The 25,806-nt window shown below is 38.5% G+C and overlaps 1 protein-coding gene across 1 annotated transcript in view; it reads right to left on the bottom strand.

Annotated features, from left to right (window-relative positions):
• Nucleotides 1-25,806, bottom strand: part of LOC123849755 (phospholipid-transporting ATPase FetA-like) — a 111,664-nt gene extending 85,858 nt beyond the window's left edge. The window contains exons 1-2 of the mRNA XM_045882626.3: nucleotides 25,484-25,806; nucleotides 3,938-4,015 (exon numbers count right to left, since the gene is read on the bottom strand). Of these exons, the coding sequence (XP_045738582.2) occupies nucleotides 3,938-4,015; nucleotides 25,484-25,574 (169 nt within the window). The 5' untranslated portion in view covers nucleotides 25,575-25,806. The remainder of the gene's footprint in view (nucleotides 1-3,937; nucleotides 4,016-25,483) is intronic.

Genomic DNA, 25,806 nt, shown 5'->3' with positions numbered 1-25,806 from the left:
AGTATGTCCCAAATATTTACGTGGGACATATTTATACTAAAAAATTATTCATTATTTATTGAGATTCAAATTTAATTGAGAATCGTGTATTTTATCTTGCTACCCTGCTCCTGTTACTGAGGTCAGGAAAAGTTCCTATAAATTCAATTGTTGCTTTATATTTTCTAAAGAAACATAATTCTAGAAACTAACTCTAAAAACTGTAGATGTCTTTTTTATCCTAAATAACTTTATTGAGATATACATACCATATAATTCACCTATTTAAAATAAAATGTACAATTCAATGGTTTGTAGTATGTTCACACAGAGTTATGCAATATACATGGTCTATTTTTTGTTTTTAAGTGTGGTATTGTGTAGGATTCTATTACTAAAGTTCTGATTAATTTTCTGCTCTAAATGCCACAATATCTATGCCCTTCCTCCTTCCTATTGTTTTCCTTTTTTTTTTCTGTCCTTTCCTTTTAGTTTCTCCAACTTCCTTCCCTTTGTGATTACACTTTTTTCTTTAATGATTTTTCAAATAACCCAAAGTAACACATAAATATATTTTAACTGTAAAAGACCTAAAATCAGAAATATAAAGAAAGAAAGTTTCCTTTCCCCTCTTTCTCCCTTTCTCCCAGACAATTTAGTAGAACCATTAACAGACTGTATATCCTTTGTGTCCCTTCCTCTTCAGGGCATTTACATATAAATGTATACATATATACTTTCCAGAACAGAGGAAACTCTGTAGGCACTGTGCAAGGCAGACAATTTAGTAGAATCATACAAGATATATCCAAAACAGCAAAGCAACAATTCAATATAGGATATAAGTAAGACTTAAAATTAATTGTACGTTCAAGAGAATTGAAATGATATGTTCACACAAAAGCTTATACATGAATGGCTACAGCAGTATTGTTCATAATAGCCCCAAAGTGGAAACAACCCAAATGTCTACCTACTGGTGAATGGATAAATTGTGGTGTATACATACATACATTGGAATGGTATTCAGCCTTACAAAGGAATGGAGTACTGATACATACTACAACATGAACCTTGAAAATATTAAGTGAAAGAAGCCAGTCACAAAAGGCCAGATATTTTATGATTCTATTTATGTCATGTCCAGTATAGGCAAATCAACAGAGATAGAAAGTAAATTAGTGGTTGCTAGAGGGTGGGGAAGGCAGGAATTGGGAGTGACTGCTAATGGGTATGGGGTTTCTTTTTGGGGTGATGAAAATGTTCTAAAATTAAATTATAGTCACAGTGGCACAGTTCTAATATATTTTAACAATCACTAAATTGTATGCTTTAAAAGGGTAATTCAATGGCATGTAAGTTATGGCTCAATAAGACTTTTTTTTTTTAAAGATTTTATTTATTTATTTGAGAGAGAGAGTGAGAGAGAGAAAGAGCACAAGAGGGGGGAGCAGGAGAGGGAGAAGCAGGCTCCCTCCCGAGCAGGGAGCCCGACGTGGGACTCGATCCCAGGACTCCAGGATCATGACCTGAGCCGAAGGCAGTCGCTTAACCAACTGAGCCACCCAGGCGCCCCTCAATAAGGCTATTATTTTTAAAAACTCCAGAAGCCAAGCACTGTAAGAATTCAAGATGGAAAGATAATGCAGGGGAGGGGACAGGGGAGGTTGGTGGCTGGAATTGCTGGAGAAGGCTTCATGGAGAAAAACTTGCACTAAACCTAAACGATGAACATCCGTTCAATATAAATATAGGAGACAGGTATGTAAGCAGGAAGAAGAACCTAATGAAAAGTTTGGCACTGAGACTGGACAAGTTGTATGATATTACAGAGGTAAGAAGAGTCTGAAGGAGGCAGGAAACAAGACTATAAAGTCAGGGCTTTAATGTTAGGCTGATGACCTTAAAATTATTAGTAGCTGACAAGGAATCCCAGAAAGACTTTGAGCAGGGAAAAACACGATAAAACTGGAATTTCGGAAGATTAATATGATGTATAGAATGGAGAGGGTAGATAAGCAAGACACTAGAACCAGTCAATATTCACTCTATGTACTGTAAGTTTTCCAACCAGAATAGGTTGATAGCCTAGAAAAGGGCAGAAGCCAAATTACTGGGTTTGCCACTGTTATTTTGTTGACTCAAGCTAAGAGGCCAACATCTTGGAAGGACCAGTATTAATTGCTCACTGCTGAAAACAGCACAAGCAATAACTCTACTGTAGTAGGTAGGCCTCGCCTACTTAAAGGGGTTTAGGCCAGGAAAAGTAGTTTCAATTATTTTTCACTGGTAAAACTTTGGACTTTTGAAATAACCCCCATTTATAAATGTTCAAGTTCTTAGTTATCTTCCCGAACAACAACAACAAAAAAATCAGAGCTCCTATAGATTAAGTATTTTTTTTTACATATTTACCTAGTGTTTACCATGTACCAGATACTGTCCTAAGTGCTTTACAAATATTTCTTCATTCAATCCTCACAACATACTTATGAGGTAGCACTGTTATTAGCCTGATTTCATAGATGAGAAACTGTAGCATAGAGAAATTAAGAGACTTGCCCAAGATAACATAGTAAGTGGCAGAACTTGGATTCAAACCTAAACAGTATGGCTCCAGAAGCCATGCTCTTAACCACAATGCCCCCATATGATCTTACTTCACAGCATTTATTGTAGATATAATTTGATATTTCTCTGTGCTATTATTTGACGTGTTACTACTTAATTAAAGGTTGTCCTTCACTAAGCTGTAATTTCTGTGAGAGCAGGGATTCTGTGTAGGTTTGTCGCCATTTTATTACCAGCATGTAGCACAGTGGCCAGCATTCATTTGGTGATCAATAAATATTTGTTGAATAAGTAAATCAGTCCTTACTGATGATTGCCACATCGTTCTTTTACCTTGAATTTACTGTTCCCTAAAGTATTCTCCTCTCCCATATTTTCTGTTCATAAGAAGATGCGGGAGAAATTGGTCAGTTAACTTGTTTTTCCCCAGCCTTCTTTCCTTTAGCAGTTCTGAGAGTAGGAAAGGACTCCCTGGTTTTTCCCTCAGTTGGGAGGTCCCTGACTTCCTCTTCCTGGAACTAAAGCCTGTGCCCTTGGGATGGAATTCTTCTTTATGGAACTATGTGCCCTTGAAATGAGTTCCCTCCAGGAATCAGACAACTGCACAATGACAGAAAATAAAGGTTTAGTGTGACCTGAAATCAGTGACCTAATTTCATTCTCTGCACCTTCTTCATTCCTCAAAAGGAAGCCTAAATATAGAACTATATTCTGGCTTGCTTTTCAAAATTTTATGTCAAAAAAAATTTTTTTTTCATGTCAGGCAGTTCTAAATATAGAACTACATTCTGGCTTCCTTTTTGAAAATTTTATGTCAGAAAAATTTTTTTTCTCGTGTCAGGCTTGGGTGTGATTACCCCAGCTCCCTTTAGTACTTGGATTCACCACAGGAGAGCATGGAAGTGGTATGGAAATCCTCCCTAATACCATAGCCAGATCTATTTGCTCTGTCCACAAAGAGTCTGCAAAGGATGACCTTATCTGTTTCAGCAGCCTCTTTTCACACTGAACACTTCTTTTTAGCAGGAGGCTGTTGTGAAGGATGGGGAGAGGAAAAGGAACACAGGCTTTTCCGGTGAACTTCCAAATAAAAGTACAAAATAAAATAGAAATAGAAATAAAAGTACAAGAGACTGGAACTACTCACGTCAGAATTCTCAGATAACCAAACAGTGGAGTTTGTACTTGTAAGGACAAAGTATTTACTTCTGCAAAGTATATTTCCTTTCCTGGTCAGTTGTTTGGTAGATTGGTGGTTTGAGTGATAGACTGGCCGGTCTATTTGTCTGTCCTATGTACATTAGCACGTGTACTCAATGCACACACACTTACTTTTGGAGGCAATAATAATGACATAGAGACTTAGATATTTACTGAGTTCACCTACCTTCACTTTGTCTGCCCTCACTTTGTCTTTCAATTAGAGACATTGCAGAATAGTACCAACTATAATTCCATGGAATTTCTGCAAAGGAAATAAAAAGATTCAGTATAAGAATTTCTCATGCCAATACCATTTCACTTAAACATGTGCTTAAGAAACATGTGCTTAAGAAACTTGGAACTTGTTCCCTGAATTCCAAAATAATCTACCTCTAAGATACATATGCTAAATTTTGGAATTCATTTCATATGTCCTCATCATAAAGTTGTATTTTCAAAGCTTGGCAAACAGATTCCACTTTCTGGCAATCAAGTCTAGGCTGATGACTACACTTCGTCAGAAAAATTATCTGTAACAGATCATTGGAAACAGACAAAGAATTATTGGGTGATCTCTTAGTGCAGTTCTGGATTGACATCTTTAATTTTCTATTGATGGGACTATTCTATAATTCTGTAGGCAGGGGTTAACTTGTAGATTTTTATCCCATAGAAATAAAAATATTTTATGTTTGGTGAAAAAGATAACTCCAAAGGTTATGACTTGTGCACTTTAGGAATTCAATTAGTTTTATGTATAAATCAGAAATCTTATCTTAACCTTTATTAAATTTCCTGTAAATACTTAGCTCCTATATTTTCATTTGAACTGGTCTTAACTTATTACTGATTACCTCACTAATTAATGAGTTAAATAAGATATTTGACACCTACAAATAAAATATTTGTATTTATATGAGAGTCATATTTTTTAACTTTTTGAAAATTATACTTCATGAAACCCCATGAGTTTGCTACACAGAAAAACTCTTCTTTCTCTTCATCCTTAACCCAACCCAGAAAAGGCCAATAAAGTATATTTATTTTAAACAATTTCTTTCAGGTCTCCCAAGCCACTAAGTGTGGATAAGCCAAGACTAGAAAACTTTATAGGTATTTTCATCTTAATCACCCCAAACAGGATCAGATGGGGAAAAAATTCATATCTTTAGGGAAATGTAAAGTCTAAATAAAAGGATATTTCCAGCCAAGAGATGTTCAGCTATCAGAAAACAACAACAACAACAACAACAACATAAACCAAACCAAAAAAAACACAACTAGCTGGAAAACTGTGATTTGGAATAACAATGTATCTTCCAGTTCTGCTGTGAGGCCCAAGTGACCTCATTAAGGATAAAATGCATATTTCAGTAATCTAGGCAGAGTTGCATCAAATAACTCAAATAGGAGCCAGAAAGTTAACAGCAGTTAGATATAAAACAATAGGAAATGAAATGCTGGGTACTGGGACAAATTGGAGAATGCATGCTTCCTATAAAAGTATCCAAATGAAAAAGAAAGAAAATTAAATATTGTGCAGGCCAAACAAAATTATTTGTGCTTGTTGGCTACAAAGTTTGTATCCCAACCTAATGTCTGTTTCTTCTGTCAACAGAATCTGTGTTTTCCTAAATAATTTTAGCAGTTCTAATATCACCATTCTCTAGGAACCCAATCCTACTGTAAGTTGCCTACATCTTCACAGTAGGCTTGGGGTTTCTACAGCTGCCAAGAAAGAAGAGCCAAGGATGGGATGTCCTGAAGTTCTGGCTTCTCTCCATCCCCTGCAGGGCCATCAGCAGCTCTCAGAGGGTAGTCTGGCCAAATCCACACAAGGAGTATAGCTAGGAACGTGAAATGGTTATAAGGGACTTAATGGCCAGCCAGGGGCCTGAGTAATGACTGTTTAGCTAGAATCAGGAACTCACCCAATCTGGTAATGTTCTCTGCACACACATCACATTACAAAGCAGCCATCTGGAAAGTATATTTAAGCTGTTAAACTCAGAGGAAGAAAAGGAAAACAAACAAACAAAAACCTCAGAGAGGAAGAATGTGAAGGAAGGGAGGAAGAAATGGAATGTGGGAGGAAAAAGGGAAGAGAGAGAGAAAAAAAAGAGAAAAGAAAAAGATTGGGAGCTAGGGAACCAGGTTTAATTTCAGTCTGCTACTAAAAATGACAATGTGAGCTGGGGTAAATTAGTAACCACTTAGAAACCAGAGAGCCTTCCCTCAAATTTTTTCTAAACTGAGATTTAAAAAAAAGAAACAGGAAATAAATTAGGGAGATACAAGATGGAGAAAGACCCACTAAAGAATAAATTTGTCAGAGAGAGAGTTAGGGGTAATTATGTATTACAAACTAAGTACAACATTTGTGTCTATTACGGGACAGAGAAGAGTTATGAGAGGATTAAGTTAAATAAGGTATGAAAATGTCTGCCATAGTGCTTGATTCAGAGTAGACAATAAACGGCAATGTTTTAAAATTTTAATATACATACCCACTAAATTGGTAAAAAAGTTTTAAGTCTAATAATACTGTGCTAGAGAAAAAGTGGAACCAGTGGAACACTTACATACTGTTGATGGTCTTAAAAATTGAACAACCACTTTGGGAAACAATTTGGCTTTATCTTATAGAGTTGATGGGGCATTTATCCTATAATCCAGTCAGTCCATTTTATGTATACACCCTATGGAGACTCTCATAATATGTCATATACAGGATGTGTATGGTAGCATTCTTCATAACAGCAAAATTGGAAACCAACCAAATAGCTATTAATGGTAAAATAGAGAAGTAACCTGTGGTATGTTCGTACAACGGAAAGCTACACAGCAGTGAAAATGAATGAACTACAGTTAAGCACATTAACATGATTAAATCTCAGGAATATAATATTTAGGAGGAAAATTACAAAAGAATACATACGATGTTCCACTTACATAAAGTTAAAAATCATGCAAAACTCTATCATTAGGAACACATACTTTCAAGGTAAACCTATAAAGAGAAACGAGAGAATGAAAGTACAAAATTCAGGATAAAGGTTAGGGAGAGAGTGGGGAGGATGGAAAAGCCATATATACTGAGAGCTTCAAGCTACACTTGTGTTTATGTTATTGTTACTCTTTACAACTTACACATTTGTTATAAACTTTACATCTATTCAACACATAATAACAAAAGAACTAAAAAATTAAAGTTAAATTAAAAAAAATAACAAAAGAACTAAAAAATTAAATATACCAATCATATGAAATACCCTTCCTATCTTATTCAGGAGAGTAATTTTTTAATAACCCTTATTGAGAGAATAGGCCAATTTGGGTCACCACATTTAAAAGAAAAACATTTTATTTTGAGATAATTTTAAACTTACAGAAGAGTTGCAAAAATAGTATAGAGAATTTCCATATACCCTTCACACACTGTATTCTTTTTTTTTTTTTTTAAGATTTTATTTATTTATTTGACAGTAAGAGAGATAGCGAGAGAGGGAACACAAACAGGGGGAATGGGAGAGGGGAGAGGCAGGCCTCCCGCTGAGCAGGGAGCCCAATGGGGGACTCCATCCCAGGACCCTGGGATCATGACCTGAGCTGAAGGCAGATGCTTAATGACTGAGCCACCCAGGTGCCCCCCCACTCTATTCTTATGTTAATATCTTATATACCATAATAGAACAATTATACACTAAGAAATTAACCTTCATATAATAATATAAACTGAAGTACAGAAATTATTTTTTTTTAAGATTTTATTTATTTATTTGACAGAGAGAGAGATAGCTAGAGCAGGAACACAAGCAGGGGGAGTGGGAGAGGGAGAGGCAGGCTTCCTGCTGAGCAGGGAGCCCGATGCGGGGCTCCATCCCAGGACCCTGAGACCATGACCTGAGCCGAAGGCAGACGCTTAACGACTGAGCCACCCAGGCGCCCCCAGAAATTATTTTTTACCAATGCTTTCCACTAATGTCCTTTTTTTTTTTTTGGCTCTAGGACCCAATCCAGTATCTTACATTGCATTTAGCTGCATGTCTTCAACTTGTCAATGTTCCCGATTCTTTGTTTTTCATGACCTTGACACTTTTGAAAGGTACTGACCAATTGTTTTGTAGAGTGTGCCTCAACTTGTGTTTGTCTGATGTGCCCTTCTCAGGGCATCCTATCAGGGAATACATGCTGTCATGTGCATTCCTAGTGATACGAACCTAGATTGCTTGGTTAAGATGGTGTCTGCCAGAATTCTCCACTGTAAACTTACTAGTTTTCCCTTTGTAATTACTAAATATTTGGGGGGGGGATTCATTACATTTTTAAAAGAAGGTTGAAAAACACTAGAGTCATAAGAAGAGGCATCGAAGAGAAGTCAAGGAATAGCACCAGCTTCTGTAAGACATGGGGCACCTGGGTGGCTCAGGCTGTTAAGCGTCTAACTCTTGATTTCAGCTCAGGTCATGATCTCAGCATTGTGGGATCAAGTCCCTGTCGGGCTCCGAGCCAAGTGTAGACACTGCTTAACATTCTCTCTCTCCCTCTCCCTCTACCTCTGCTCCTCCCCTACCACCACCCTTACATGTGTGCACATGTTCTTTCTCTCTCTCAAAAAAAAAAAAAAAGACATAGTTATAGGATCTAAAACTCTTTCATTTAGATATGAGAATCAAAGGTAGAAATAACAGGTCCCATCTTTAGCTGATAATCTCTAAGCTGCCTTGACCTTGAACTGAATCATGTAACATAAAGACAACCTTACTGAAACTTGGGGTTGGGGGTGGAATATTGATCTACCAGTTCACAGTCTTCCAATTGGCAAATAGTGCAAACCAGCTTCGAGTTCCTCCAAGCCCTAGCTGTGATTCTGTGCTGCCAGCATCCTGCATCCACCCCACCCAGTTATTATACACAAAAAACTAGTAAATTTACTAAGTATAAAGGTTTGGAGAAAGTCTTCAAGTTTATATTTAGCTCCATCTGAAAGCTACATAAACTACAATAAACAATGAAGTCTGGCAGCGGCATAGCTGATGACTCTCAGTACTAGAATGTCATCGACTGCATGCATACAAGTCATAATTGGCTCTTAATGAACAAATCTGTCTTTCAGAGAATAGATTTTTCATCAACAAAGGAACAAACTTCTGCATGTCAGAATCTGAGGATAGGATTCTCACACAGAAGCAGATATGCCCATCATCCCCTGACTACAACTAAGAGCTACATTTCCCCCAGACTGTCATATAAAATCATGAACCATTCTATTAAGGTTTCCCAGAGTTCGCTATTATATCCAATGCACAAATCCCTAGTTACTCCAGAAATCAGGTTCTCCCATCCCAATTCATATCACATGAATCTCGGCAAAGCTAACAAAAGTTTGTTTTTTTAAAGCAACAGAAGCACATACATAATTAAAAAGCAAGTTTACCCCAAAATGCTTTCAAGCACAGTCCCAAACCCACCAGCACTCCACATTCTCCCTTTCTTCTCAGTTACAGTCCCCACTTCATGTCCTTATTTCAACCACAACTACTTTCTGACAGGAAAACACAGATCTTCTTTAAAATTCTGGGAGGGGTGGGAGTATGTTGAAACATCTACTTGTCTATGAGGTCATTTAGACGACAAAATTTCCTTCCATTTTCAACTTTTTTTTTTAAGATTTTTTTTTTTATTTTTTTATTTATTCATGAGAGACAGAGAGAGAGACAGAGGCAGAGGGAGAAGCAGGCTCCCTGCGGAGCAGGGAGCCCGATGCGGGACTCGATCCCAGGACCCTGGGATCATGACCTGAGCCGAAGGCAGACGCTTAACCGACTGAGCCACCCAGGCGTCCCGCATTTTCTACTTCTAACAGCATCTTGGCTTTTGGGAAATTGCCACACTCCTTTTTTGTGGACTTTTTTTTTTTCTTTCTCCTCTAGATAGGGAAAGTGAAGTGAGTCTCAGTACCCCAATTTTCAACCTGCTTCTTCCAAGGGTGATTCATAGACTTCGAATAACCTTTCAATTAACTTGGATTTAGTTTCAGGAGGTTTAAAACAAAAAAGCTAAAGATTAATATAAACTTCAAATACAAAATGGGTGGAAAGGAACACACAAACTACTACAGTTTCTTAGCTACTGCTTCTATTTTCAAACTCGGAGTCTTCCTCAGGAGTTATCTGCTTCATCTAGAAGGCAGATTTTATAAAGCAGTTGTGTGTTACAAAAACCCTTCTTGTCTGCCTAGAGCTTTAAATTGGGTCTGACCAAATAATCTTCTGGTGTTTGTAATTTTGCAGTCTCACAAAGTAAGCTCCTTATTAAGTAGTAAAATATGTTTTTGGGTAGTTTATTTTCTTTTTCTTTTAGTCTATAAAAGTTAAGTCAACATTTACTTAGTCTTAACTGTTTTGCATGTATAGGTAGTTAACAAATGTCTGTTGAATGAAATCTTAGAAAGCAAATGTTACATTCCTTTTTAAACAAATAAAATTTGAGTCAAGGGCCAGAAAGAACACTGACTGATGGGGAGTTTGGAAACCTCTGTTCTATTCTCAGCTGGATTCCTAAATTATTTGTACCTAAAGCAAATGACTTTTACCTTCAGTTTTCTAGCTTTTCTTACCTATAATAATAATCACTTCCCTTCCTCACTGAAAAAAAAAGGAAAAATACAGCAGGGTTTTCAAATGGTGTTATGTAAAGCAGGCAGGTTTCTCAGGGCCTGAAATATAGTTCAGGGTAGAGAGGAGCAAGGAGGAGGTAGAGAGCAGCACTTCCTTTCTCTCAACTTGAATAACTCCACTTTTATCTGGTATGTTCCTATATTTTAAGTTTAAAAAAGTAGTTTCTCCTGCTAAAAAGAAGGTTGGAAAGTCATCTGGATGCTTCTGGGATAAGTGTTTGAGTAAGTTAAAATGTACAATTGTAGATGGAACTCAACCTCCAGCTAGGCCAAGCACAGTTGAAGGTCCCTACATAGCCTTTCTTGATGTCCCTAAGCCTGGCATCTATATGGCTTTGGCACCAATTCCCAACAAAAGCTGGAGCTACTAAATTTGAAGACATTTCACCTCCTTACCTCTGTCTTTTCTATCCCGTGGCCCCCATATAGTTCATTAAGATACTTGGTCTTTTCATTCCTTGTTCTCATGATAATTCATTTCCCTCATTTTTCTTCCCCTACCTCTTTGATTGCTTTGCAATGTGATGTAGCAGTTAGGCTGACCTAAAGTTAAACGCTGGAGCCAACACTTATTAAAGTGTAACCTTGGGGTAATGAGATAATCACTCTGAACTTCAGTCTTTCGTCTCTCACATGAAGATAATTGCTTCACCTTGGTTGCAAAGATTATATAAAGTATATCAAGCATTTTCTACAGTGCCTTGCACATGGGCTATTCCCCAAAGCATTGTTCTCCCTGTTGTCTGTGTGTGTTTTCCTTGAATTATGATATCAAATCCTCTCATTGCATCTCTGCCCCTAGCTCCTAAAACCATCTTTAATCCCAAATGTTGGACATTTCCTCTTACCTGCTCACTAGCATCTCAAGATAATCATGTTCCAAAATGATATTTCTTACCTTCTCTGATTTTTAACATATCTGTTTCTCTGTCTTACTATTCTTTTTTTTTTTTTTAAGATTTTATTTATTTATTTGACAGAGAGAAACACAGCAAGAGAGGGAACACAAGCAGGGGGAGTGGGAGAGGGAGAAGCAGGCTTCCCGCTGAGCAGGGAGCCTGATGTGGGACTCGATCCCAGGACCCTGGGATCAGGACCTGAGCCGAAGGCGGACGCTAAATGACTGAACAATCCAGGCGCCCCTCTGTCTTACTATTCTAACTTGTTCATGAAATCCAAGAATCATCTTCAGTTCCCCCTCTGATTACCTGCCAGGTCCTATATATTCTATCTGAAGATCTCTTGAAGTTATTACTTCCTTTCTAATCCCACGACTATCATCTCAGATTCCTTTTACTTTCCTTCTGGATTCAGTATCCTGCTTCTGACTTTTACACACTAACCACTGCTGCCCTAAAGCAGAACACTGATCATGTCTTCTTCCTGACAGGTCAAAACCCGCAGTGGCTCCCCAAGGATTACTGAATGAAGTCCAGATATCAACCACACATTCAAGATGCTCCCATTTGAACCCTAACTATTCTTTCACCTTTCTTTCCCACTATTTATCTTTATTCAAACTGGCCTATGTACAATTCCCTAAAAATGGCCCAGACTTTCCTGCATCTATGCCACCACTCACGCTGTCCCTTCCAAGGGTAAAGCCCTTGCTCTGTATCAGTCAAAATCCTTCAAAGGCTATCTTAACAAAGGCAAGCTCAAATTCCATGAATCCAATGTAGTTTCTCCCTTTCTCTGATCCAGAAATAATTCCCCCACCTCTCCAAACTGCTATATTACTTCATCGGTATTATTCTCCTAATCATTTGTTCTTCCTTATGTTATAATTATTTTTTAAATTTTATCTCCTCTATCAGATTGGCTAGTGTGAGCATGTCTAATTAATTTCTGTGTCTTCTAAAGCCCTTGCACAGAGCCTGGCTTCTAAGTAGGGAATTGGGAAAAAAAAAAAAAAAAAGAACGAAGATAAGCAGTAGGTAAAATTATTAAGAATATTAGCCCTTCTGAAAAATACAAGTTATAAGATGTCCCTTCATCAAGACAAGTGCTATAAAGAATACAAACACTTTGTCAGGTGATGTTTAAAATCAGCTCTGGGATCTGTACACCTCTTAGTTAAAATCAATCCAAAGACACATTAGCTTAGCTTAATTACCTTAGCTGCCCTACTTTATTAGATACAAATGTGGCAGCCATGAAGTGGGGAGGGTCTGTGACTCACAGAATCCAAAATCATAAGTTGTGAGGAATTTTCTGGGCCCCATATGTCAGTTCTCTGCTAGTGATCTGTGCTCTACTACTCTACTTCACAGCAGAAGGCAGAATATTCCTAATGCTACCAGGTCAACAAGCTGTGGGAGTTTAAGTCACTCCAGTATTAATTAGGCTCTCTGCTATGTCTCCAGGAAATGCTGGCTTTGAGACTAAACTGGGAACATCCCTGGATCACAGTGCCAAATGGAGTTGTCAAATGGTTTTCTCATATCATAAGGGGTTTTATTGGGTCTAAGGAGAGTCACTGAACGACCAGGGTGAACTAAATTAAACTAAGCCCAAGTAAAAATAATTACTTTCAGAATTGCCCTCCACTCCCACCAGGAAGGTCTGTGCTGGGGGCCACCCTGGATCTTGGATAACCTCCCAGAGTTGCTCTAATCCTGGAAATTACAGAATTTCACAACTAGAACGGGACTGGGAGATCCTTAATCCATCCTCCATCCAGAGCAGTCATTCCCTGTGTTTAGCAACCCTGGCTGCCTCACGTAAATACTTCAAGTACAGAAGAAATCACTCTCAAGATGGTCTCTACATTTTCAGACAGCTCTATTTATAAATTCCTTTATTCATTAAATTTCTCCTGAGTCCTGTAAGCCCTGGAGGCAAGCAAGAGCCAAAAGAAAAGCCTGCGTAAGTTCCATCCTTATCTCTTCCCAGCTGGTGAGTACTGAGATAAACCCCAAGTTCTTGAGTGTGCTACTTAATATAGTACCATCCTTACCTTCCAGCGTAGGGTAACTGTGGTAACTGCACTGGGTATTCAGGGGCCTGAGGCCTAAAATCTGGCTGATCCACTTACTTACTGAATGAGCAGCAGCCAATAAAATGAATTAGAAGCACTTTACTTGTTTCTCAGCATAGATCTAGGACATCTCAGCTTTGCTGCTTAAATGGGCTTATCCACTCCACTCCAAGCTTATCCAACCTCAAACCGTGTTAGGGATTTCAATTCTCCAATTTATCTTTCAGAGATTTCCAATACCATTACTGACATTCAGGGTACATATTTTCATTCTAGTCCAACAATTCCAAATCACACAGTAGCCTGGTCAGTTGGGCCCACCCAGATAAATGCCACCTAAAGCAACAGTAACAGTTCTGACAAAAGATTGAGCAGGTGGGCAACTCCACCTAACAGAGAATCCTGACAATCCCTGAATTTCAATAACTACTGATGGGTCATGCTTAGTGGCCAGTTTCATAGTTGATCTCAAGAAGCTGTGTTATGTTTGATAGGGAAGCTATAGGACCAAAAAAGGTATATATAGAATTTGGGGACCAGATTTTAAACATACCTACTATACCCTTGAAAGGCAGTTAACAAGTATCAACATTAATAAACGTTTAACCCATCTATGGAAATATTCCTGAAGTAATCTGCTTAAAAGATGATAGGGGCACCGGGGTGGTTCAGTTGGTTGGATGTGTGACTCTTGATTTTTGTTCAGGTCATGATGTCAGGGCTGGTTGTGCTCTGCACTGAGTGTGGAGTACCGAGCCTGCTTCGGATTCTCTCTCTCCCTCTTCCTCTGCCCCGCCCCCATAAATAAATAAATAAATAAGCAAGCTGGTAAGATTAAAGTACAGCCTAAATACATTTCAGCATGGAACTTAGGGTTCTTCTCTAGAAAGGAAGCCATGGAGTTAAAATAGAGCTAATCTAAGAGAAGCTCTACTCTTTTAAAACTAACATGTTGGTCACGAGAGAGCGAAGGAATGAGTTTTTAGAAGAGAAAATACTGAAACATTTATCACTGTTTCAGCCATTGCCTAGGGAAAGTTTTCTCTCACTATAACGCCTATCAGAGTTATTTGGAAAGAAACATCATTGGACATTTATCTAATATCATGATTAAAACAGAAAAGAATATCAGAGTACCATATCTTAATGTAAATACCACATAAAAACATCCCGTTCTCTTTGCTGTGATTCTGGGATCTCTAATTTGCTCTCCTGAGTAGAGCTGGCCATGAGAAGATAATGCCCTAGATGTTATTAGATTTTCCATGTTAAACTGCAACTTAGCTGTCTTGTTGATAAATTTTTCTTGCCAGAAAGAAAGGAGTGAATTGATCTCCTGAGACTGGATCCCTCCTAAGACAAGCTGTACATTGAATTTCTGAATTTGTAAAGCTTGGATTGGTAATGACCACATCAAGATACAGATTTAAGAGGTCAGACCTTAGCAGTCTGTTGTCTCAGTCTTGCTCCCTTGCCTCTTTACAATATTTTGTCAAACTCAATGACTAGAGATTCATGAGGCCTAAGATTTCAGTCAAACCTGTTTGGACTACTCTGAGTTTTATCTGTACATGAGAAGGTTGGACAAGAAAATTTCCACTGCCCCTCCTTTCCTATCTTAGGACTACTCCATGACTCTAGAAATTATAGAAATAACAAGATTTTGGTAAGGTGCCCAGTCACAAAATAAATTTACAATGAAATAGCCTTTCTAGATACTTATAATAATCAGAAAAAATAATGGAAAAACTATCACTTAAATAGCAACAAAATTTAAAATATCTATGAATAAAACTAACAATAAATGTATGGGTCTAGGGGCGCCTGGGTGGCTCAGTCGTTAAGTGTTTGCCTTCGGCTCAGGTCATGATCCCAGGGTCCTGGAATCGAGCCCCACATCAGGCTCCCTGCCTGGCGGGAAGCCTTCTTCTCCCTCTCCCACTCCCCCTGCTTGTGTTCCCTCTCTTGCTGTGTCTCTCTCTGTCAAATAAATAAAATCTTAAAAAAAAAAAAAATGTATGGGTCTATATGAAAAGATACAAAATTTTACTGAGGGCCACAGAAGAAGACCTGAATTAATAGAGAAATTGAGTCTCCTGGATAAGGAGACTCAATATTGCAAAAAATACAAATTACCCCCCAGATTAATCTATAAATCTAAAGCAATCACAGTCATTATCCAATAATTAAAAATGTATCTGTAAAGAGACCATTCATTCACTACCTCTTCGAAATAGGATTTCCTAGAGGAGGTGGAAATTCATGAGTCCTTTGAATAAAGGGAAACATCTGTATACTTTTTGAGGTCAAAACCCATAACTTACATTGTTTAATACATCATCAAGCCTAGCATATATATGTGGTACTGCAGACCTGGCATTCTCAGATTCAATATTTGTATAACTTTCATGAGCAACCTTGAAAGCTCACAAGACCTTGAAAATCCCCATAGAGTGATTTTACTGAAGCATAAATCTCAGTTGGATGCTCTGTGTGGTGTGCAGTACTCATTAAGGTAGTGGGTGAACCTAGCCAACTGCTTAGGATTTTCATCTCAAAGATTTTTTTTTTTTTTGTCTACTTGCTATCATTTATGTAGTAATTTTAAGAGCCAGAGGTTACCTACATTTTCAGTTACATTTTATTTAAACTATTTTTATTCAATCATATTGTATTCTATGGGAGGAATTATATATATATATATTTTAATAAATGACAAGATTCTGCTAGAATCTTGAAATCTCTCTCTTTCTCTTTTTTTTAAGATTTTATTTATTTATTTATTTATTTATTTATTTATTTATTTATTTATTTAAAGATTTTATTTATTTATTTGACAGAGAGAGAGGGAACACAAGCAGGGGGAGTGGGAGAGGGAGAAGCAGGCTCCCCGCAGAGCAGGGAACCCGATGCGAGGCTGGATCCCAGGACCCTGGGATCATGACCTGAGCCGAAGGCAGTCGCTCAACCAACTGAGCCACCCAGGCGCCCTAAGATTTTATTTATTTATTTGACAGAGAGAGAGAGAGACAGCGAGAGAGGGAACACAAGCAGGGGAGTGGGAGAGGAAGAAGCAGGCTTCCCAGTAAGCAGGGAGTCTGATGTGGGGACTTAATCCCAGGACCCTGGGATCATGACCCGAGCCGAAGGCAGACGCTTAACAACTGAGCCACCCAGGCGCCCTATGAGGAATTATATATTAAAATGATATTTCATAAACTTGTGATACCTGACAATCTCCTTAATGGACACACATGCACACACACATGGTACTTTGTGGGTCATATGGCTCTGAGGAAACAGCAAGAGTGTGACAAGTTCAAAGTGGGGAAAAAAGTAACTAGGGATAAATGTTCAGATTGGAAGAGATGAAAGGAGATGCAGAAGCTTGTTGAAGTTTAAATGAAATGAATAAAGTTATAAGAGAGGTTCTTAAATTCATTTAACAGATCAAGTATTATACTAAGAGCTAGGGAATATAGAAAAGATTCAGACAATATCCCTATCGCTGCCGTGAAGAAATTCACTGTCCAGTAGGGGAGACATATGAGTAAACAATTGCTCTATAGTGTAGTGGATAGTATGATAGAGGTAAGGACAGGATGTCATGGAAGTGCAAAAGAGGAATATCTAAACCAAATTGTGGGGGTCAGTTAAAGTTTCTTGGAGCAGATCTGGTGCTGAGTCTTAAAGCATTAATATAAGTTAGCATAATGAATATGGGAGACAGAATTTTCCAGGCAGGGCTGAGGAACAAGATATGAAAGGTAATGGAATGGAGGACATTGCAGAATACCATTAAATACTTTAAAAGTTAACGTAATGAAACTTATGTTTTGGGCGCCTGGGTGGCTCAGTTGGTTGGGCGACTGCCTTCAGCTCAGGTCATGATCCTGGAGTCCCAGGATCGAGTCCCGCATCGGGCTCCCTGCTCAGCGAGGAGCCTGCTTCTCCCTCTGACCCTCCCCCCTCTCATGTACTCTCTCTCATTCTTGCTCTCTCAAATAAATAAATAAATCTTTAAAAAAAAAAAAAAGAAACTTATGTTTTAAAGATATATCAGTGTGCAGTGTATTCTGACTGATGGCCAGAAAATGAGTTGAGATGCTATTATTTTAATCCAGAGGAAAAATAATAAGTAGGTGAATTAAGGCAATGGCAATGGGGAGGATGTGAAGGGGTTACATTTGACAATTATATGAGGTAAAATTCAACAAAGTGGAATTTATCTTGTTGAATTCACTGAAGTCCAGGATCTGGACTTCAATTTTTAGGCTCAGAAACTTGGTTTTGGCTCTTTACTAAGATAAAACCTACAATTCAAACTAACATTAAAAAGGGGTCAGAGGCTGATGTAAAACCAGAATGGCAAATGATTCTTTTCAATGAAATAGATTAACTGTCATAGTGATGATAATATTTGCTTTGGCATGAAGTTCATTTTCTCCTTGTAGAAAGATACACATAAGAAACAAGTCATAATCGGAAAGAAAGTTGCTTGATTAACTTGGAATTTGAGGTAGGGAAATTAAATTGCATGTTTCAAAGGTTTAATAGCATCAGGCCACAGATGGGAGATAGGAATGTTCAAGCTGGTTGGCTACATTCTCTCCCTTGGACAGTAAGGCACAACCTGAGTATGCCTCTCGCTGACCTGTTTCTATGTTGCCACTGCTAACCAACAGTGCTTCAGTGAATGTTCTTTAGATAAATATCTTTAATCAAGTCTTAATTTGTCCAGTTTTCCTTTTTAAGATGATTTTTGATAACTTTGCCTTGATATATGTTAATGTTAAAATTTAATTCTCAGTCATAAGTCTAACTTCCCTTATTTCCAAGTTCTTAGAGATGGTGGTGGAGTAACAACTGACCTCTCAGTCACTATTTACTTCCTACAAACTCCAGGTGAAAGATGAAAGACAATGAGATAGAGAAATGGGTAGGATCCAAACAAAATGTGGTTTACAAAGAGAAGGCCCTTAAAGGTGCCTGGCTGGCTCAATAGATAACAGCATGCAACTCTTGATCTCAGGGTTGTGAGTTAAGCCCCACGTAGGCTGTAGAGATTACTTAAAACAAAACAAAACAAAATCCCAAAACAACAACAACAACAACAATTAAAGAAAAGGTTCTTAAGGGCAATTAACCATACCATAGGCTGAATACACAAAATTCATCATTTAATCAAATCCTGACATTTTACCACTAAGCCATCTGAAGAGATTGTCTTTGGTACAGTCATTTGGCCAGAATCCTTGTCAGAATATACTTTATTTATATTAATACATCTATCATTTATTTAATACCCACAATGTCCCAGTCCCAGAAACTATGGGGAAAGTGGAAATTACCAACACACAATCCCTATCCTTAAAGAGCTCACTATTTAGAAGGGAAGACAGACACATAAAAAAGTAATTACACAACAGCGGGATAATAGAAGTAGCTTCAATTGGAGCACAGAGAAAACAGTAATCACTTCTGTTTGGGGAAAGGCAGGATGGGGACAGTAAAGTTATGTCACGAAAGACATAATGCCTGTGTGCTAACTTGTTATCCCAAAGTTAAACTTGGCAACTGGCTTATTGGAAAGATCTAACTGAATGGATACCTCCAACATAGCAGAAGGATTTAAAACACAACTTCTAACACTGGTCATAAAACACCTCAAATTGTTCTAGCTTTTTCTAAAATAATGAAGAGATCCTAAAAATTAAATCTATTAAAGTTCACTTTTTAGTTTATTAAAAACAATAGAAACAATAGCAGTCTTACAGTCATTTTAAGGAGTTTGATAAAGGGTACTGTAATAGCAAAATCATAGTTATGGGATATCACAGCTGCAAAAATGATGGGAATCCCTGACACCTTATTTTCTTCATTTTCTAATTTAATCTTTAGTCTATTAAATGTTCACTTAGTACCTACTATGTGCATTTTGCAATATACAATCATGTTGTACATCTTAAACTTACACAATATATGTCAATTATATCCCCTCAAAGCTGGGGACAAAAAAAAAAAAAAACCAACCAAAAAACCTTACCATGTACATGTTACAGTGAGATACGAAAATGAAGACTGTGAATAGGGAAAGGAATTAGCTCTAATGGTACAAATAAATATAATGCAAATGGTAATTGCCTTAAGGGAACCTGGAGGAAGGGATAGTAAACAAACTACCAAAATGGTTTGGAGGGAAGATAGTTATTCTAGTCAGAGAAATCAAGAAAAGTTTAATGGGGAAAATGATATTTGATCTGTGTTTTACAACAGCAGTGAAAGTCTTGGTGAAGAATAGATCCAAATATTTTTTCCCGATAATCAAATAACCTTTTTAAACAAAGATAGGTGTGTAAAGGAAAAACTTCAGCTTTCCTTCCTAGGTAGGGAAAACCCAGTCTTCCCTACTGTCTCTCCTTTGAGTCTCCTTTACTACTCATAGAGAACACTTCACTTCTGACACTTTTGGTCACCAAATGTATGAGACAGCGGGGGGGTGGGGGGGTGTCCTTACAATAAGCAAGTCTCTGACAACACCAGCTGGGTATCCTATAATTTAAGTCAGTTCTGACACTATCTACCCAGAGATAGCGTCAGATCTCAAGGTAAAGGTACAGCCTTATGAGAATCCCCCACTCCCCAATTTCAGATATTAATTGTAAGCTCAAGCTATTACCTGTGCTTCTGATCAACCAGCTGTAGATCAGAGGTTCCAATGACCCTCTTCTCAAGTTCAATTAATTTTCTAGAGCAGCTCACTCAGGGAAATATTTATCAATTTATTAAAGGTTATGATAGAGGATACAGATGAATAGCCAGATGAAGAGATACATAGGGCGAGGTCTGAGAGGGTGAGAGTGCAGGAGCATCCGCTGCAGTGGAGTTGGGTTGCAAAACCAACTCCTCATGCGAATGTATTTGAGAGCCTGAAAGCTCTCTGAACCCCGCACGGAATTTTATGGAGGCTTCCTCACATAGGCATGATCAATTATTAACTCCGTTTCCAGCCCCTCTCCACTCTCTGGAGGATGGGGGAGTGGTGTGGAGCTGAAATTCATGTAGGCCTTACAGAAAAGACGAGACTGAGCAAAAACTTGAAGTGGACAAGGGAGTTAGCCAAAGGCTTATCTGGAGGAAGAGTGTTGGCAATTAGAAGGAATAATGAGAACAAAGACTGTTTAAGGAAAAGCAGGAAAGCCAGAGTAGCTGCAGCAGTGAGGTAAGGAGCAGAGTGGTAGGAGAGATCAGGCAAGGTGGGGGCAGAACATTCACAATCTAAACAGCCACTGCGAGGACCTCGACTTTTTTTTTAACTGAAGTATAATTAACATACAGTGTTGTATTAGTTTCAGGTATACAATATAATGATTCAACAATTCTATACATTACTCAGTGTTCATTACAAAGTATACTCTTGATTCCCTTAATCTGTTTCACCCATCACCCCACCCACCTCCCCTCTGGCAGCCACCAGTTTGTTCTCTGTATTTAAGAGTCCTGGGGGTTTTGTTGTTGTTGTTGTTTGGTAAGGACCTTGGCTTTTACTCTGAGTGAAAATGGGAGCCACTGTATATCATTGAGGAACATGCCCTGTTTTGCCATTTATTCAGGCCATCTTTTTGTCCATCAGTAGTCTTAAAGTTTTCTTCATATAGGTTTTTGTGCATTTCTTTTTATGCTTAGTCTTAGATATTTTAAGGTTTTGTTTCTAATATGAATGGAAGGGAGGAGGGAAGAGGTAAGGAAAGAATCTCAAGCAGACACCTCAACCTGCTCGAACCCACAACCCTGAGGATCGTGACCTGAGCCAAAACTAAGAGTCTGACACTCAACTGACTGAGCCACCCAGGTGCCCCTGCTCTATTCTCTTAACACCTCCCTCCCCGTACACTGGTGCCTTAAAAAGTTCTTAAAGTACTATAGTCTCAGGGTGTCTTTCCAAGTTTTTTGTCCCAAACCTGCTCCATTGCATCCATTAGGACGGCTACTATTAAAAAAATAATAACTATTGTCAAAGATGTGGAGAAATTAGAACTCTTGTGCACTATTGCTGGGAATGTAAAATGGTGTGGCTGTTATGAAAAACAGTATGGTGAGTCCTCAAAAAATTAAAAATAGAATTACCATACAATCTAGAAATTTCACCTCTAGGGACACACCCAAAAGAATCGAAAGCAGGGACTTGAAGAGATATTTGTACATTCATGTTCATGGCAGCACTATTCATAATAGTCAAGGAACAGAAGCAACCCAAATGTCCAACATATGAATGGACAAAATGTGGTATATATACATACACTGTAATATTCAATCTTAAAAAGGATATTATGACACATGCTACAACACAGATGAACACTGAGAACATTATGTTGAGTGAAATAAGCCAGTCACAGAAAAAACATACTATGAGATTCCACTTACATGAGGCACCTGTAGTAGTCAAATTCATAGAGACAAAAAGAAAAACGGTAATTGCCAAGAACCAGGGGTTGGAGGAATGGGAGTTAATGCTTAAGGGGTACAGAGTTTCAGTTTAATAAGACAAAAAGAGTTCTGAGATGAATGGTGGTAATGGTTGCCCAGCGGTGTGAATGGACTTAATGCCACTGAGCTGTACACTTAAAAATGGTTAAGATGGGGGTGCCTGGGTGGTTCATTCGTTAGGCATCTGCCTTTGGCTCAGGTCATGATCCCAGGGTCCTGGGATCGAGCCCTGCATCGGGCTCCCTGATCCGTGGGAAGCATGCTTCTCCCTCTCCCACTCCCCCTGCTTGTGTTCCCTCTCTTGCTAGGTCTCTCTCTGTCAAAAAATAAATTAAAAATCTTTAAAAAAAATGGTTAAGATGGTAATATTATAGGGGTGCCTGGGTGGCTCAGTTGATTGAGCGTCTGCCTTTGGCTCAGGTCATGATCCTGGGCTCTCTGCTCAGCGGGGAGCCTGCTTCTCACTCTCCCTCTGCCTGCCACTTCCCCTACTTGTACGCTCTCTCTGTCAAATAAATAAAATCTTTTTTTTTAAAGATTTTATTTATTTATTTGAGATAGAGTGAGAGAGAGTGCACGAGAGGGGGTAGGGTCAGAGGGAGAAGCAGACTCCCTGCTGAGCAGGGACCCTGATGCGGGACCCAATCCGGGGACTCCAGGATCATGACCTGAGCCGAAGGCAGTCGCTTAACCAACCGAGCCACCCAGGCGCCCGGCCAATCTCACTTCTAAAGAAAGATCTGAGAAATAAAGCACACAATCGTAGAATACAGACTATCTGTACTCCAGGTATAACTATGAACTTAATGCTGTTTAATATAAATTAAGAAATCACATTTATGCAGGATTGCTTGAATGATATACTGTTTAGCCACTGCCTGGAAAGGGTTTGTTTGCTTGTTTTTGTTTTCTTTTTTTTAAGTTTCTTTTTTTAGTAATCTCTACACCCAACTCACGACCCCAAGATCAAGAGTCATACGCTCTACTGACTGAGCCAGCCAGGCATCTGCTTTTGTTTTCTAAGCCAAGGCTCAAAAGAGGAGCTTCAGAAACTTTGTGAACCTCCTGAAATTGTCTGTAAAAACCTGTATGATTTTATATATATTCTAAAACTTGTTATTCCTTTGATGGAAACAGATCATCAAAGCCTTACCTCAACTGAAATGTTCTGCCCCAAGCCCAGAAGGGGTTTCACTGAACAATGCTTTGACACTATATCAACAACTTACATTGAAGGACATTAAAAAGAAACAGTCTCAGCTCTAAACATCTGTTTAGGGAACTACCATAAAAACAAAGAGAACAAGACAAAGATGGGCACAGGATCTGCCTGGATATCTCAAGATCTCAACCAGATAATATGTCTGTAAGTGCAGAAATATGCTGATGCTATCATGAGACAAGAAGAGATTAGGAACAAGGCCAAGGAGAATGAAATTCCCTATGTAAGAACTGAGTCAAATGTAATGGCAGCAGTAAAGGTTCTTCCTTCATAAGCACAAGCATAGGATTTGGAGAGCTACCAATGCAGATAACAATGGCAATTTTCAGATAAATGTATGTAAGATTTTACATATGCATTGAGTATACCTAAGTTAAAGAAAGGTTCAAACTACAAAAGATGTCATGTGAGATTTTTAACAATTCTCCCTTCCCAATTTCAGGGTAATTCTTTTTTTTTTTTTTTTAAAGATTTTATTTATTTATTTGAGAGAGAGAATGAGAGAAAGTACATGAGAGGGGGGAGGGTCAGAGGGAGAAGCAGACTCCCCGCTGAGCAGGGAGCCCGCTGAGCAGGGAGCCCGATGTGGGACTCGATCCCGGGACTCCAGGATCATGACCCGAGCCGAAGGCAGTCGCTCAACCAACTGAGCCACCCAGGTGCCCCAGGATAATTCTCTTTTATGTAACTTGCACATTCCTTGATTTAGCTAAAATCCATCCACCCATTCTTCAAAGCTCAGCTTTAATATATATATATATAGGGGCGCCTGGGTGGCTCAGTCGGTTAGACGTCTGCCTTCGGCTCAGGTCATGATCCCAGGGTTCTGGGATCGAGCCCCGCATCAGGCTCCCTGCTCAGCGGGGAGTCTGCTTCTCCCTCTCCCTCTGCCTGCCTTTCTGCCTACTTGTGCTCGCTCTCTCTGTGTCAAATAAATAAATAAAATCTTTAAAAAATATATATATATATATATTTTTTAAGGCTCCACACCCAGTGAGGGGCTCGAACTCACGACCCAGTAATTAAGAGTCTCATACTTTACTGACTGAGCCAGCTAGGTACCCTGTCAGCTTCTAAAATTATGACAACAAATGTAGTTCAAATAGAATTGCTTTTGTTTCACTAAACCGAAAACCACCCTCTCTCTTCCTCAAACACACACACTCATAGCTCTTTTACTATTTTAAAAATTTTTCAAAAGCATATCCACAAAGAACTATGACAAAAAGTTTTCCTTTTGTTGGAGGGAACCCTCTCAAATAGTCAACAGTCATTTGGTTGGAATTATGTGGAGAGTTTAGTTCCAGACATTGGTGGCAAGTCTAAGCTTTCTCCAAAATAGCCACAACAGAAACTGACTGATATTAATGAGGCAAACTGTGATACTAAGGATGCAAATTGTATGGTCTGGGATTGGAGAAATGAGTTATTAATTTAGATCTCTATAGAAAGGGAAACAAATTCAACAATACCCTTTTGATCATCTTAAGCTCACATGGAAAAAGGATGTCGAGGGTTCAAATCATGGTTCATCTTACTATAATATCAATAATTACAATTACATCAATGAGCCCAGTGAAAGTTTCTGTTGGACTACTCCTATTTCCCTTTGAACGTACACAGATGAGAAACATTCACTCACCTTTACTTTTTGCTAAAGATACACCATGGTTATCACAGCAGACCTTTGGCTTTCTGTTTAAACACCTTCAAAACTAAATCACTTATCTGTCTGCCTCAAGGCTTTAGGTAGAACATTCCTCTCACTGCCCTCTAAACAAACAGTCAGGGGTGCCTGGGTGGCTCAGTCGTTAAGCGCCCCAGGGTGCTGGGATCGAGCCCTACATTGGGCTCCCTGCTCAGCGGGGAGCCTGCTTCTCCCTCTCCTACTCCTCCTGCTTGTGTTCCCTTTCTAGGCTGTCTTTCTCTCTGTGTCAAATAAATAAATAAAATCTTAAAAAAATTTAATTTAATTTTTAAAAAATTTAAAAATTAAAAAAAACCCACTTAAACATTACTCTCTGTGTGAATTAATGTGAACTAGTATCATCAGTGGCTATAGCCAAAGAATTTCTACAATAGCCTCAAGTTCAATTTTGTAATTTTTTTTCCTCCCACCTTTGCAGCAAAAATAGTCTCAAAGCCAGATCAGAGGGAAGTCAAGTCTGTGTCCTCCCCTAAGAAGTTTCTTAGAGATCCAAAATTGTAAGAAGCTTCTTGGTGGGATTTAGTTCATCCTTTAATGAGTGCTCTGAGAGCATAGCAACCAATTTCCTGGCTTTGTGGGTAGAACATGGTACAGGAGAGTAGTAAGTAAGATGTTGAACTTGAGAACCTCAGCAGATATAAGATGAACACTTACCTGAAATAAAACGTTTTATGTATTTCATTTCAGAGAAACACCACCTAAGGATAAAACAAAAACTGATTATCAGTCCAGACTCTGCTGACATAATACTTACTATTTATCAAAATTTACTGTGTGCTGGAAACTTTACTGTGTGCTTTACAAAGATCATCTTGTTTAATTTTCATGAAAACCTGGGCCTAGAAAAGAGGGTTTTATTCTTTCCTACAGATGAAAAACCTGGGCCTAAGATTAAGTGACTTGCTCAGAGTCATACAGAGAGCAGTTGAGTCACAGTGGTAGAGATCTGAAACCCTACTTGCCTGACTGCTCTTGAC

The sequence above is a fragment of the Mirounga angustirostris genome, unplaced genomic scaffold (assembly GCF_029215605.1).
Source record: "Mirounga angustirostris isolate CCGP_5_RB_7025 unplaced genomic scaffold, mMirAng1.0.hap1 SCAF_15, whole genome shotgun sequence".
NCBI lineage: Eukaryota > Metazoa > Chordata > Mammalia > Carnivora > Phocidae > Mirounga > Mirounga angustirostris.
The sequence above is the reverse complement of the archived record's forward strand: the minus strand, read 5'-3'. Positions and strand labels throughout refer to the sequence as shown.